Consider the following 16640-nt stretch of genomic DNA (forward strand, 5'->3'; position numbering starts at 1 on the left):
CTGATGTTATTCAATAACCATCAGAGGCAATATAATTTCCATTTGCTAAAACTAAAACACATGGGGAAAGTGCAGTATTGACTCAGATTCCAAATGTGACTGTGTTTGCTAGCATGAGCTTGGACAAGCTATCCATTATTTACAAGTGTATGAATTTTTTATTTAAGGAAAACACTAAATATAAATAATTACTTGGTCTGTAGTATGTATAGAAAGCCTCACATACTGACTGGCAGATATGATGTTTACAGTAAGGTATTGTTGTCTCATATTTGCAAAATTGTTTGATGATTTAATACTATGGTTTAAATAAGTTCACAAATTTCCTACCTTATGAATTACTTGAACATTGTATCACTATCTTGTACATATGCTATGAATGTGCCAATAGTTTTTTTAGTATCAGTTTTTGTTGTCTTAAGCACAAAAGCAAATCAGTGATCATAACAGAAAACTTTTGTTAATGATTATGTTTAATGAATTGAATGCCATGTTGATGAACAAATACAGAATAACAAAAAAATAAAGTCCTTAGAAATTTCATTATAAAGAGCATCATTTTAAACTCCAGAATACAAATAATCTACTCTATAGAATAAGAGTAAAATTGTACATAACAAATATGAAATGCTCTTAATGAGAGACCATGTTTGAATGAATGTTCATACATGGTATCTGAAATATCTAAGGCCATATGAGAAAACATTATATACAAATGTGAAGTTAATTCTCATCAATGGTTTTACAGAAAAAAGGATTTGTATTTGAGAATTTCAACTCTTCCTGATACTGTGCTAATTATGCTTTGGGATCAAGAAATCATAAGGAGAATAGCATATATATTCTAAATTTTATTCTTTAAATTTGTTGACTATATCAAAACCTGTCACCTCCATGAACAATCCTAAAAGTTCGATTTGCTCCCAGTTCCTCAGATATTAGAAGAAAATTTTAGCAGAACATTACTTTTCAAAATAATTTGATTCAAACAGTCTAATGCATTAATGTTTTTCCTTTGTGTCATTTTTTACTTTTTCTATATATGTAATTTTGGAGAATGATAGTATCCATTAGAAATAAATTGTCCAGTGGAGAAGACAGTTGTTTCACAACACTACAAAATCATCTTATCTTCATGGTTCTTTTAATCACATTTATTACTTCCTTATTTCTCAAACTATAAATAAAAGGGTTTAATAATGGGATTACTAAAGTATAAAAAATAGCAACAGGTATATCTTTATCTCCTTCATTCACTGAACTTGGTCGAATATACATGTAGAGAAGAGAACCATAAAATATTGACACAGACAGAAAGTGGGAAGCACAAGTAGATAAGGCTTTACTTCTTCCCTCTTTTGACTTCATTGTGAATATAGTAAAAAGGATATAGAAATAAGATATCAGGACTATATTAATGGAAAAGATTTGAACAGATCCTGAAAAGATGAGTATCATCAATTCATTGATATAAGGGTCAACACAAGAGAGTCTATATAATGGAAGGACATCACAAAAAAAGTGCTTGATTACATGAGACCTACAGAAGGTTAACCTAAACAAGAACCCTATGTGAATTATGGAATGCAGGTTTCCTGCTATGTAGGCTCCTGTGGTCATTTGAAGGCAGAGCTTCTTGGACATCATGGTGTGGTACTGCAGAGGGTTACATATGGCCACATAGCGGTCATAGGCCATTGCTGCCAGGAGGAAGCAGTCTGCAGTTTCAGCAAGACAGAGAAAATAAAACTGTGCCATACATTCATAGAGAGACATCTTTCTGTCCACAGAAAAGAAGTTCTGTAGCATCTTGGGAGTGATAGCACAGGAGCAGCAGGAATCCATGAGAGCCAAGTTTCCCAGAAAGATGTACATAGGTGTGTGAAGACGGCGTTCCATGTAGATCAAGACCACCAGTCCGAGATTCCCAACCATGGTGACCAGATAGATGGCTAAGAACACCAGGAATAGAAGGGTCTTTAGTTCTGGGTGATCTGAGAATCCCAGCAGGATGAACTCTGTTGTCAAGGAATAGTTGCCCTCAGTCATCTTCAGCTTCTCTGTTGACTAGTGAGAAAGATGTAATATTGTGACTGTGAATCAATCAATTTCCACATTATTACTATTATTATTATTATCATTTACTGTTATTATTAATTGGTACAGCAGAATATTTTCCTATGCAAATTTTACCTGCTGTCCCTGAAATAAAGAGCTCCTGTATTTTTGTGGTTTTCTTTATTCGAAAGAGTCAATATTTTTGAAATTTACAGGACTGTTTTAAGAATCATGCTGGGTACTTAAAGTTGGAAAGGATTATCTTTCTGTTTGTGTATAAATATATCGTGCAAAGTTGTGTACCCAGATTTTGTTTATCGTCCTTAAATCGTTAATTTTTTTGAGTTCCTTAAAACACATTCAAATAAATTACTATCTACTATGAGAAGATGGTTATTATGTGTTGTTTTAGAGGGAGGAATTTTTGAAAAGAATCATAGAAGAAGTACACAATATAGCTCCATTGATAGGATGTGTGCTTACCGTGCATGAAGTTGAAGACTCCACCCTCAAAGCCTCACAAATTAGGTATGATGGCCCATGCTTGTCATGGTAGAACTCATGATCTGGAGGCAGGAAATCAGAAGTTCAGGGTCATCCTTAACCACATAGTGAGTGAATGCTAGCCTGAAATGCATGAGACTTTATGTCAGAAGAAGGTAGATAATAAAATCTGCACCAATTAATAATAGATCAGTGTTAAATTAATATTATATATTAATTTATATATATGTATTAGAGATGGCAGAAATATCACAAGAGACTGAGAGCTTTGTGTCAATAAAATTGCCTTAGAATGAAGAAATAAGTGTTTTCATTATCATTCGTGTTTCCTTTGAACAATAACTCAGCTTATGCTTTTATTCCAATGGAGATTTTTCCCAGATATTCCCTTCTTTCTTCTTCCCTCTTCTTCTTCTTCTTCTTCTTCTTCTTCTTCTTCTTCTTCTTCTTCTTCTTCTTCTTCCTTCTTCCTTCTTTCTCTTCCTCTTCTCCTCCTCCTCCCTCCTTCCCCTCCCCCTCCCCGTCTTCTCCTCCTTCTCCTGCTTGTTCTTCTCTTACTTTCCCTTCTTCTTTTGTTAAGGAACATTTTACAACCAACACTAATCAATACAAATTTAATTTAGCTTAAAAGACCTAAGTGATCTTATTTTCTGTATTAGGTTACATATCATCATTGTGCAACAAAATCCCCCAAATCTGGTAAATTATCTTTATTGCTTTATTTCGCAAATATATCTGAAAGGTTTTTTGACTAAATTATTAATATTCTGGGGGTCATTTGTTAAATGCTTCTGGTAAATAAAGTATAATTGGCAATGAGAGAAAGCTGAGCTAGTTTCAATTCTACATCTGAAGCCTGGGAACAGAGACCTTGTTTTTGTATCCTTGTCATGATCATGAGTGAACTTTTCATTGCACATATGATTATTGCCCTAAGAATGGTCTATAAGAAAAGTTGTAAAATCAACTTTTATAAGAAATAATTATCTTCATTTATATTTCTTTCTTGTTTTTCAAAACATATGATATTTTTAGCAAATAAGCTGATAAAACATACTTATCATTAAACTTCTGGTATTTAATATTTAGAAAAAATAAATTCTAATTGAATTTGTAAAAAGAAATTTGGTTTCCTTTAAAAGATTCTTTCACTTGATTCATTTCACTAGAACCTATTGACTAATCATACTACCTTGATGGTCAAAGTAGGTTTGCTTTTCCATGATCAAAGCATCAAGAAGGAGTCAGTAGAAATTTCATTGCTGTAATAACTAAATGTAGATCATGTAGCTAAGTGAAGCAGAAATAACTTTCAATGTTCATGCTTGTGTTGTTATAGAATATTTTGTGATCTTTTTGTGTAGGCTGAAGTTATTCTACCTGAAAAATCACACTAATTACTGTTGCCTTGTTCTTTTATAAGCCACTCAGGCATGAGAAGAGCTAAGAATATTATAGAAGAATTGAAATCTAGAATATAAAAATAATAAAATTTTGATAAAATTTCAGAGAAGTAAATCTGTTCTTTTTGTAAAAACCCCCGTCAGTAAAAGTGTTAGAAAACCTCTTTTACCTTGAGTTTACTAAGAAGCTTTTCATAGTGAAGCATTGGCTTTATGGTGGAGGTCTTGGAAGTCTTGAAAATATAAGTATGTCATTGGAGTTCAGAGGGTAAAAATCAGAGGTAACCTAAGATCAGTGCTACTTATGTCCATCCCAGAGTGCAGTTAAAGTGTTCCAAGAAATCCTAAAGGACTTTCCCCGCACTGCAGACCATTCCCTTGAGATATTAACTCTTAAGCCATACAAACCGCTTGAACGTACTTAACAATATCCTGTGAGTAAGTGGCATTAAATCAAATGACGTTTGGTTAAGTTTGTTTGAAGATAATCATGCAGATTTGTAACTAAGTGACTTGATTCTTATAATTCATTGCACAAATGTATGCATAAAATATCAAATAGTATGTGTAATATAAAAATGGACTCTATTTGAAAACTGATGATTTTTTCTTCCCAACAGGTAATACTTTGCAAATAGATTCTTGGCTAGGACTGGGACTTTGTGCTCACTTCTCTTTCTCAGTCTAGCATCTTTGTCTTGTTTGAACCTGTGCAGGCCTTGTGCATGCAACCATAGTCTCTGTGAATTCACATGTGCATTCATCATGTTACGTCTGGAAGATGTCGTGTCCATGGACTCATCTACCCCCTGAACTTACAACTGTTTGCATTTATTAAATGGAACAGAATAAAGGGAAAGAAGAATGATAGACTATTTAAAAAAATACATCGCAGCTACTGCTCATTTACCTGTCTTCCCATTTCCCCTTACTTAGCACAGATTTCTCAGCTTTGTTTTTCCAGTAAGTTCACTTTCCCGTGTACAGGTGTACTTGGAATTTCTTGGCTCATTATATATCTAATGATTCAACCACATTATCATTGTCATACAGTTATTGTTGCCCAGGACCTGGGATCAAAGCACATCTGGATGAGATGGAATATCTCCAATTGGCCATGCCCATCACACATTTTTTTTTTTTTTTTGGAAATGATGCAGTCCATCATCTACTGCCTCAACACTGAACCCATCTGACTTTCTTTCTTTTTTTTTTTATTGAGAAAAGGAAGAAAAAAAAAACAAGTTTCCACCTCCTCCCAGCCTCCCATTTCCCTCCCCCTCCTCCCACCCTTCTCCCCCTCCTCCCATCCTTCTCCCCCTCCTCCCATCCTTCTCCCCCTCCTCCCACTCCTCTCTCCCTCCCTCTCCAGTCCAAAGAGCAGTCAGGGTTCCCTGCCCTGTGGAAAGTCCTAGGTCCCCCCCCCCCCCCCTCTGTCCATATCTAGGAAGGTGAACATCCAAACTGGCTAGGCTCCCACAAAGCCAGCACATTACCTAGGATCAAAACCCCGTGCCATTGTCCTTGACTTCTCATCAGCCCTCATTGTTCGCCATGCTCAGAGAGTCCAGTTTTAACCCATGCTTTTTCAGTCACAGTCCAGCTGGCCTTGGTGAGCTCCCAATAGATCAGCTCCACTATCTCAATGGGTGGGTGCACCCCTCGTGGTCCCGACTTCTTTGCTCATGTTCTCCCTCCTTCTGCTCCTCATTGGTACCTTGGGAGCTCAGTCCAGTGCTCCAGTGTGAACCCACCTGACTTTCAAACAAGGATTGAAGGCGTGGGTGACGTAGCATGCTAGTATTGTTCAGACAGATGTGTATCTGCTTTCTGAATCTGATACTTGCCTAAAGACAGTAAGTGGATATAAATTTCTTGACAGAAAAATTAATGCCAATATCTAGCATTTATTGAGCATATGAATTTTTCAAAAGGCAGATTTGTGCTATAAAATCATTTTCAAATATTCATAGGAAAACAAAACACAAGGAAACTCATAAAGCATATATGTATTAACAGAAATATTTTTTATTTAAATAAGGTAAGTAAAATACACATATTTGATGGCTACCTACAAGTTCTTCTTAGCATTATGATATTTCTTTTTAATTTTTTCTTGTACTCCTCTAGAAAAGTGAAATTATTACTTAACTCACAAATATAGATTAGAAACAAAGTTAGTGAGTTAAAGTAAGATATCTTCACATATAATCAGCTTTGAGCCACTATTTTAGCTTATTTTACTTAGTTGGAGATATAATTTTTATTACATTTTTCTTATTATAATAAAACTACTTATTAACATCCACCATACCACTTTCACTTGTCCATCCAATATATTGAAATATTTTAATCTAATTATGGGAGTATTTTTTTTTTTTTGACTTTCGAGACAGGGTTTCTCTGTAGCTTTTGGTTCCTATCCTGGAACTAGCTCTTGTAGACCAGGCTGGTCTCGAACTCACAGAGATCCGCCTGCCTCTGCCTCCCGAGTGCTGGGATTAAAGGCGTGCACCACCACTGCCCGGCGGGAGTATTTTATTTTTAGTTATTTTTACTGTTTTATTGAGCTATATATTGTTTTCCACTCTCTTTCCTTCTTCCCGTCTACCATTCTACCTTCTCCTGTGATCCCCCATGCTCCCAATTTACTCAGGAGATCTTGTCTTTTTCTCCTTCCTAGGCAGATTCAGGTATGTCTCTCTTAGGGTCCTCTTTGTTGTTTAGGTTCTCTGAGGTTGTGAACTATAGGCTGGTTTTTCTTTGCTTTATGTCTAAAAGCTGCTTATGGGTGAGTACATATTGTACATGTCTTTTTGGATCTGGGTTACCTCACTCAATATATTCCTTTTTTCTAGATCCATCCATTTGCCTGCAAATTTCACAATGCCATTATTTATCACTCCATTTTGTAAATGTACCACATTTTCTTTATCCATTCTTTGACTGAGGGGCATCTAGGTCTTTTCCATTTTCTGGCTAGTGTGAATAATGAATGCTGCTTTGAACACAGTTAAGCACTTGTCCTTGTGGTATGATTGAGCATTCTTTGGATATATATCTAAAAGAGTTATTGCTGGGTATTGAGTTAGATTGTTTCTTAATTTTCTGAGAAATCACCATACTGACTATAAAAGTTTATACTCCCACCAGCAATGGAGGAGTGTTCCCTTTACCCTATATCTTTTCCAGCATAAGCTCTCATCAGTGTTTTTGATCTTGTCCATTCTTACAGGTGTAAGATGATACCTCAGAGTTGTTTTGATTTGCATTTTACTGATGGCTAATGATGTTGAACATTTCCTTAAGTGTTTTTCAGCCTCTTTAGATTCATCTGTTGAGAGTTTTCTGTTTAGGTTTGTACTCCATGTTTTTGCTGTTTTTATTCATTTATTTATATATTTTTAAAGAAAGAAAACAAACTATTTTTTTTTTATTTTACATACCCAATACACATTCCCACTTCCTCACTTCCTCTCATTCCCTCCACTTGCTCCCTCATCCTACCCCACATCCACTCCTCAGGGGGGGCAAGGCACATTGCTTTTTAGGGAAGGTCCATGGCCCTCCATACCATATCTAGGCTGAGCAAGGTATCCATCCAAAGAAAGTAGGTTCCCAAAAAGCCAGTACAAGCAGTAGGGATAAATCCTGGAACCACTGCTTGTGGCCCCTCAGTCATACAACTGTCAACCACATTTAGAGAGACTAGTTTGGACCTATGCTTGTTCTTTCCCTTTCTAGATGGAGTTGGTGAGCTCCCATTAGCTCAGGTAGACTGTTTCAGTGGGTGTACCCATCATGGTCTTTATCTCCTTGCTCATATTCTCATTCCTTCTACTCTTCAACTGGACTTTGGGAGCTCAGCCCAGTGCTCCAATGTGGATCTCTACCTATTTTTCCATCAGTTGTTGGATGACGGTTCTATGGTGATATTTATGATATTCATCAGTCTGACTACAAAACAAGGCCAGTTCAGGCACCCACTCCTCTATTGCTTAGGGCCATAGCTGGCACCTTCCTTGTGGGTTCCTGGAAATTTCCCTAGACCCAGGTTTCTTGCTAGCCCCAAAATGGGCTCCATCAATCAAGGTATCTCTTTCCTTGCTCTCATCTGTGTTCTTCCTCCATTTCAACTATCCCATTCCCTTAAGTTCTCGCCCCTTTCTCCTCTCCTTTTCCCTTCAATCATCTTTTCTTCCCCTGCTGAAGAAAAATGCTAAAAAGAAAAAAAAACACACTAGCCCAGAATTGAGTATAATAAACATAGTTGAGCAATGTCTTTGTAGTATGATTGAGCATATTTTGGGTACATACTTAAAGTGGTGTTGCTGGATCCTGACATAGGTTGATTCCTGCTTTTTGAGACACCACCATACTGATTTCCAAAGTGGTTGTACAAGTTTGCATTAACACCAGCAATGGATGAATGTTCCCCTTACTCCACATCCTCTCCAGCATAAGCTGTCATTGGTGTTATTGATCTTAGCCATTCTGACAAGTGTAAGATGGTATCTCAGAGTTGTTTTGATTTGCATTTTTCTGATGGCTAAGGATGTTGGCATTTCCTTCAGTGACTTTTGGCCTTTTGTGATTCTTCTGTTGAGAATTCTTTGTTTAGTTCTGTATCCCATTTCTAATTTGGGTTTTTTGGAAGTTTAATGTCTAATTTCTTTATATATTTTGGAGATTAGTCCTTTGTCTGATGTGTGCTTGGTGAAGATCTTTTCCCATTCAGTAGGCTGCCATTTTATCTTATTGACTGTGTCCTTTGCTTTACAGAAGCTTCTCAGTTTTAGGAGGTCCTATTTATTTATTGTTGCTCTTAGTGTCTGTGCTACTGGGGTTATATTATTTATGTCTACTGTGCCCGTGCATTGAAAACTACTTTCACTTTCTCTTCTATCAGGTTTAGTATGGATGGATTTATATTGAGGTCTTTAATCCATTTGGACTTGAGTTTTATGTATGGGGATATATATGGATCTATTATTTTTCTTTTATGTGTTGATATTCAGCAACATTTGTTGAAGATGATTTATTTTTTCCATTTTATAATTTTAGTTTCTTTGTCAAAAATCATATGTTCATAGGTGTGTAGATTAATTTCTAGGTCTTAAATTTGATTGCATTGGTCAAACTCTCTGATAAACAGCCAATACCAAGCTGTTTACATTACTGTAGCTCTGTAATAGAGCTTGATGTCAGGGATGGGGATACCTCTGGAAGTTTTTTCCTTGTACAGAATTGTTTTGGCTATCCTGTTTTTTTTTTCCAAATGAAGTTGATTATTTTTCTTTTAAGGCCTGTGAAGAATTGTGTTGGGAATTTGATGGGTATTCCATTGAATCTATAGATTGTTTTTGGTAGGATCACCATTTTTAGTATGTTGAGCCTCCTTTTCCTAGAATATTGGAGATATTTTCATTTTCTGGTATCTTCTTCAATTTCTTTCTTCAAAGAAAGTTCTTGATTAATAGACCTTTCAGTTCTTTGGTTAGTATTACCCCCAAGATATTTTATGTTATTTGTGTCTATTATGAAAGGTGATATTTCTCTAGTTTGTGTGGTTGGCTTTATGTTGAGGTCTTTGATCTGTTTGGACGTGAGTTTTCTGCATGGTGATAGATATGGATCTATTTTGATTCTTCAACATGTTGATATCCAGTTATGCCAGCACCTTTTGTTGAATATGCTTTCTTTTTTTTCCATTTTATATTGTTTGCTTGCTCTACAAAAATCCAGTGTTCGTACATGCATGGATTGAATCCTGGTCTTTGCTGGATTCCACTGGTCCTCCTGTCATTTTATGCAAATACCAGGCTGTTTTCATTGCTGTGGCTATATTTTAGAGTTTGAAGTCAAAGATTGTTGTGCCTCCAGAAGTTCCTTTACTGTATAGGATTGTTTTGTCTATTCTGGATGCTTTGTTTTTCATATAAAGGTGAGTATTATTCTTTGAGGTCTGGGAAGATTTTTTCTGGGAACTTTCTGGGCTTTGCATTAAATCTATAGATTTCTTTTGATAAGATTGCCATTTTTACTTTGTTGATTCTACTTACCCAAGGGCATGGGAGATCTTTCCATCTTTCTAGTGTCTTCTTCAGTTTCTTTTTTGATAGTTTTAAAATTCTTGTCATATAGGTTTTTCACTTTTTTGCTTAGAGATATTTTACATTATTTGGGGCTACCGTGAAGGTTCATGTTTTTCTGATTTCTTTCTCAGCTTTTTAAAATCATCTGTATCATGGAGGGCTTCTGATATTTTTGAGTTAATCTTGTATCATGCTACATTGCTGAGTTTGTTTATGAGTTTTAGGAATTCCCTGGTAGTATTTTTGGGGTCACTTACGTATACTATCATATCTTCAGCAAATAGTTAAAGTTTGACTTTTTTTCTGATTTGTATCCCCTTGATCTTCTTTTGTTGCTTTATTGCTCTAGCTAGAACTTCATGTACTACATTGAATACATATACAGAATGGAAACCTTGTCTTGTTTCTGATTTCAATGGGATTGCTTTGTGTAGAAGGAGACTGCTTATTCTGTAGGTGGAAGCTCTTTGTTCATTTCCCAGATGCCCAGATCCAAAATAAATCACAATGAAAGTATATTAATTACAATACTGTTTGGTCAATAGCTTAAGCATAGTTTTAGCTAGCTCTTACATCTTAAATATCCCATCCATTATTCTGTGTATTACCGTGAGGCTCATGGTTTACCAGGAAGATTTTGGGGGCATCTGTTTCCTTCAGCAGGTATATGGTCTCTTTGACTCTGCCTGCTTTCTCTCTCTATCTGTGTTCGGATTTCCCTCCTGGCTTTACTCTACCAAGTTATTAGCCAATGGTAATAAAACATATTCATAGCATACAGAGGGAAATTGCACATCAACTTTGAGTTTCTCTCCATTTAGTTTGATGTTGGTTGTTGGATCTGTAAGTTTTTTCCCCTTTAAATAAATATCACCCTATTAATCATAATTCCAAACTGGTGTGGCATTGTTTATGACTCATGCCTTCAGTTGGCACCCAACGTTTGGTTTTAGAACCTCTCCTTTCCCCGCTCGGCTGCCGGCCGCGAGTTCGGCTTGGCAGGAGCCCTCCCTTCCTCAGCCACTGCCTGTGCCTTGCAGCAGCGGCCTTGGCCTCCCCACATGGATTTAAACTCCACAGGCCCGCGTAGTCTCTGCAGCATGGTTTGCTCTTTTCTGAGTCGTTTTTAAATCTCCCTTGCAAGCACAGCTCTTAAGTGGCATGAACCAGAGCACACGGTTGCTGAAAGCTGCAACCTCTCAGGGTGACTCTGTCACGTGGAGGCATAAGCGGCTTCCAGGTTGCTCTTCTCTACCCCTGGATTCTGGGTTTCTGGTTCCATCTCTGGAATTGATTTAATTACATTTACTTTGTTGAGCAACTTACATTTTCCAGTTTTTAACAAATACTAGGCAGACTCTGAAACAGGACCCTGTTTTCGTTGCAACTTGGCAACAGCGCTACCTGCTGGATAATAGGTAATATGGCAGTTTTCGTTTCCAATGCGAATTTTACTGTTCTGGTTACCAATACAATGGGTTATATCATGCAAGGTTTATATGACTATGGGGATAACTTAATTTACTGGTTACTAGGTTTCAGTATTCTTTTGCATATTCTATCATTTAGGAAGATCATGGCACTCCTAAGAACCATACAATCTTTACTAGAAACTCATGCAGGTCAGGAGATTCAGGATTCAAAAGAGACAATAATAAAGACAATAATAAAAAGACTTGAAATGATTGGAGCTGGTGAACAGAGTAATAAGGCACAAGGTCAGGATACAATGCCAACACCAGCTATTAGAACTGGCTTACCCAAGGTTTTAGCGGCATACCCTATACTTAATTTTGACAAAGCGTCAACTTCTAAAGGCTCAAAGGGAGTCAGAGAAGCTATATGGACGCCAATAGCAATGAATGATCTAAAAGAAATTAAGCAAGCTATTGTTAATTTTGGCTTGCACTCTGCATATGTAAAGGAAATGATAAGGACTTGGGCTATGTTTACTCAATTGAGTACCATATAGCAAAATAACTAATAACATCTTGAAATTTTCAGGAAAATGGATGGATCTAGAAAACATCATATTGAGTGAGGTAACCTAGACCCAGAAAGACAATATAATATGGACTCACTCATAAGTAGTTTTTAGACATAAAGCAAAGAAAATGAGCCTACAATCCAGAACATCCTTAATGCTCCTAGCTGAGATGGTCCCACCCCACAAACCATTTACAATAACCACAAATAACATAAAATATTTTGGCTTAACACTAACCAAAGTAGTGAAAGATCTGTACAACAAGAACCTTGAGTCTTTGAAAAAACCTGAAGAATATATATATATATATATATATATATATATATATATATGCTCTTAAATAGGTAGGATCAACATAATAAAAATGGCAATTCTACCAAAAGCAGTCTACAGATTCAGTCCAATCCATGTCAAAAATTGCAGCACAATTCTTCACAGACCTTGAAAGAATACTCAACTTCATATGAAAAAAACCCAGAATAGCCAAAACAATCTTCTACAATAATGTAACTTGTAGAGGCATAACCATCTCTGATGTCAAACTCTATTATAGAGTTACAGTAATGAAAACAGCTTGTTTGGTATAGAAACATACAGGTCATCCAATGGGATCAAATCAAAGACCCTGATAACAATCCACACAGATATGAACACCTGATTTTTTACAAAGAAGCTAAAATTATACAATGCAATAAAGAATCTTCAAAATGTTGCTGGCATAACTTGATGTCAACACATAAAAGAATTCAAATACATCCATATCTATCCCCAGGCAGACAACCTAAGTCCAAATGGACCAAAGACTTCATTATAAATCTAGCCACACTGAACCTCACTGAAGAGAAATTAGCAAGTAGAAATGGGCACAGGAGACCACTTCCTAAATATAACACCAGTAGCATAGTCACTGAGAGCAACAATTAATAAATGGGAGCTCCTGAAACTAAAAAGCCTCTGAAAGGCAAAGGACACACTCACTAAGAAAAAACAGCATCCTTCTGAATGGGAAAAGATCTTCATTAAACATACATTGGGTAGAGGACTTATCTCCAAAATTTATAAAGAACTAAAAAATACCTATACATCAAATTACCAAAGAAACCAATAAAAATGGGGTACAGATCTAAACAGATAATTCTCAAAAAAAAAAGAGAACAGAATTGCAAATGGCCAAAAGACATTTAAAGAATTGTCCAACATCTTTAGCCATCAGGGAAATGAAAATCAAAATGACTCTGTGATACCATTTTACACCAGTTAGAGTGGCTAAGATAAAAACACCAATGATAACTTATGTTGAAGAGGGTTTGGAGTGAGGGTAATACTCCTTCACTGCTGGTGGGAGTGTAAACTTGTACAGTCACTTTGGAAATCAGTATGGCAGTTTTCTCAGGAAATTGTGAATTAACCTACTTCAGGACCCAGCAATACCACTCTTGGGCATATACCCAAAGGTTGTACACTCATACCACAAGGACATTTGTTCAACTGTGTTTATAGCAGCATTATTTGTAATAGCCAGAAGCTGAAAACAACCTCGATGCTCCTCAACTGAAGATTGGATAAAGAAAATGTGGAACATTAACACCATGGAGTACTACTCAGTGTTAAAACACAACATCTTGACATTAGCATGTAAATGGATAGAAGTAGAAAAAATCTTTCTGAGTGAGGTAACTCAGACACAGATAGACATACATGGTGTACACTCACTCATAAGTGGATATTAGATGTAAAGCAAAGGATAACCTTTCTATAGTTGACCATCTCAGAGAAGCTAGGTAACAAGGACAATCCTAGGAGAGACATATATGGATACTCCCAAGAAGGGGAAACAGACAAGTCCTCCTGAAAAAATTAGGAGGATGGGAGAATGGGAGGGAGGATGATAACATGATGGAATGGAATGCTCAAGAAGTGGGAAGGACAGTGAGGAAGAGAAGGGAAAGACATATCTTGACTGAGCCAGTGATTAAAGGGCTAGAGAGAAACATAGCGCTAGAGAAATCCTCAGGAATCCTCAAGGATGACCCCAGCTAGCACTCTAAGCAACACTGGAGAGGATGCCTAAATTGGCCTTGCACTTTAATCAGACTGATGACTACCTTAATTGTCATCATAGATCTTTCAACCAGCAACTGATGGAAGCAGATACAGAGATCTACAGTGAAGCATTGGGCTGATCTATTTGAGACCAGTCCAAAAGAGGGAGGAGCGATAATATGAGCAAAGGGGTCAAGAGCATGATGGGGATACCCACAGAAACAGCTGACTTGAGCTAGTGAGAGCTTACTCACTCTAAACTGATTACAGGCAAACCTGCATAGGACCAAATTAGGCCCACTGAATGTGAGGGATTGGGAAGTCTGTGGGGCCACTGGCAGTGGGACCAGGATTTATCCCTAGTGCTCTAACTGGCATCTAGGAGCACATTCTTTTTGGAAGGATACCTTGTTTATCCTAGATATAGTGGAGAGAGTCTTGGTCTTGTTTTCAAGTGAAATGTCAGACTTTGTTGACTCGCCATGTGAAGCCTTACCTTTTCTGAGGAGTAGATGGGGAGTGTGGATGGGGAGAGGTAGAGGAAGTGGGAGGAGGGGAGGAAGTGCTATGTAAAATGAGAAATGACTATTAAAAAATTCTTAATAAAAAAGAGGCAAAAAAGAAGAAACATTTGTGTCATTATTTGTGAGCTGCTGGCAGGACAGAGAAAGACTATTTACAAAGATTTCTCTTTTGGTGAGAGTGGGGTACTGAAGTTTCCCTCTATCAGTGATTTAAGCGTTAGTGGTGTTTCCTTTACAAGCACAGGTGCTGTTGTAGTTGAGGCATTGAGAATTGAGAATTGAGATATCATCTTGGTTGATTTTTCATTTGATGAGTATGAACTGTCTATACCCATATTTTTTTGATTAATTTTGGTTTGAAGTCAATTTTGTTAGATATTAGAATAGTTAAACAGATCACTTCTTGGGACCATTGTTTTGGAAAGTCGTTTTCCAACACTTTACTCTGAGGTCATGTCTCTCTTTGATGTTGAGGTACATTTCTTGTATGCATGAGAAGGATGGATCTTGTTTTCTCATCTATTCTGTTAGTCTTTGTCTTTTATTGGACTGTTGAAGTCATTGATTTTGAGATAATTTAATGACCAATGACCGTTAATTCCTGCTATGTTGTTGTAGTTGTTAGTGGTAACAGTGTGTGTGTGTGTGTGTGTGTGTGTGTGTGTGTGTGTGAATGTGCATGCATGTGCATGTGTGTTTTCTTTATTTAGGTTATGCTGGTGTGAGATTATTTAATGCCTGTACTTTTATGAGTGTAGCTAATTTTCTTGAATTTGAGTTTTCCTCCTACTACCTTTTGTAGGGCTGTATTTGTGAATAGATATGGTTTAAATTTGCCTTTATCATGGACTTACCTTGTTTTCTCCATCTATGGTGACAGAAAATTTTTCTGGGCATATTAGTGTGAACTTGTCTCTTAGCACATCTGTCCACATCCTTTTCCATTAAGAAGTCAGGTATAATCCTAATAGGTCTACCTTTATATGTTAATTGGACTTTCTCTCTTCTACTTTTTAATATTCTTTATTCTGTGTGTTTAGTATTTTGAATATTATATAGTAAAAGTTTTTTTTCAAGTCCAAAGTATTTGGTGTTCTGTAAATTTTTTGAATCTTTATATGTAAGAATTCCTTAAGTTAGCTAAAGTTTCTTCCAAAATTTAGTAAAAAAAATTGGCCTTTGAGATGGGATTTTGTCCTTTTTATATTCTTCTTATTATTAGATTTGATTTTTCCATAGTGTTCCAGATTTTCTTGATGTTTTGTGTAATGCCTTTTTAGGTTTAAATTTTTCTTTGACCACTGAATCTATTTCTTGTATTTGTCTCCAATGCCTCAAATTCTTTCTTCCATCTCTTGCATTCTGTTGGTGATGCTTGCATCTGTAGTTCTTGTTCAATTACCCAGATTTTCCATTTCCAGAATTTTCTCATTTTGTGTTTTCTATATTGTTTCTAGTTCCATCTTCAGGTTTTGAATAGTTTTGTTTCCTTTAACTGTTTTTTATTTGTCTTTTCTTAGATTTTTGTGGATTTATTTCAGGGATTTATTGATTTTCTCCATTTTTATTGCCATTTCCTCAATTTCTTTTAGGGATTTATTCTTTAGGTATCTCTATCATCTTCAAAAAGTTGGTTTTGAGGTCATTTTCTTGTGCTTCAACTGTGTTGGAACATTTATCACTTGTTGTCGTGGGATGACTGGACTCTGATGGTGCCATAATGTGTTGACTATTGTTGTTTATATTCTCACACTGACATTTGCCATGATTATAGGTCCAGGTGTCAATACCCTGATTTATCTTTGCTGAATGTGTGTTGTCTTCCTTGGTTTCTGGTTCCTCTCTCGTCTTCTGGCTGCAGTTGCCTATGGTTGTGTAGAGGGTCTTCACTTAAATTGGGGGCTAGAATTTTCATAGCCTAGATGGGCTCTCATCTAGCAGGGGATTTCTCCTCAAGTTTGGGGCTGTAGTTATGGCTATGTGCAAAGCTTCTGATTTAGCCCAGCATCGTCTGTGGTACATGATG

At 36.5% G+C, this 16640-nt stretch overlaps 1 protein-coding gene across 1 annotated transcript; it reads right to left on the reverse strand.

Moving 5' to 3' along the window:
* Nucleotides 1-1122: 1122 nt before the first annotated feature.
* Nucleotides 1123-2049, reverse strand: LOC121461940 (olfactory receptor 5K3-like). Its single transcript, XM_041673315.1, has one exon. The coding sequence runs from the start codon at nucleotides 2047-2049 to the stop codon at nucleotides 1123-1125; it is 927 nt and encodes a 308-aa protein (XP_041529249.1).
* Between the last annotated feature and the right edge of the window lie 14591 nt (nucleotides 2050-16640).

This window comes from Microtus oregoni, unplaced genomic scaffold, assembly GCF_018167655.1.
Source record: "Microtus oregoni isolate MIOR12 unplaced genomic scaffold, Mior012 000023F_ref0000262, whole genome shotgun sequence".
In the NCBI taxonomy this organism is placed as follows: Eukaryota; Metazoa; Chordata; class Mammalia; order Rodentia; family Cricetidae; genus Microtus; species Microtus oregoni.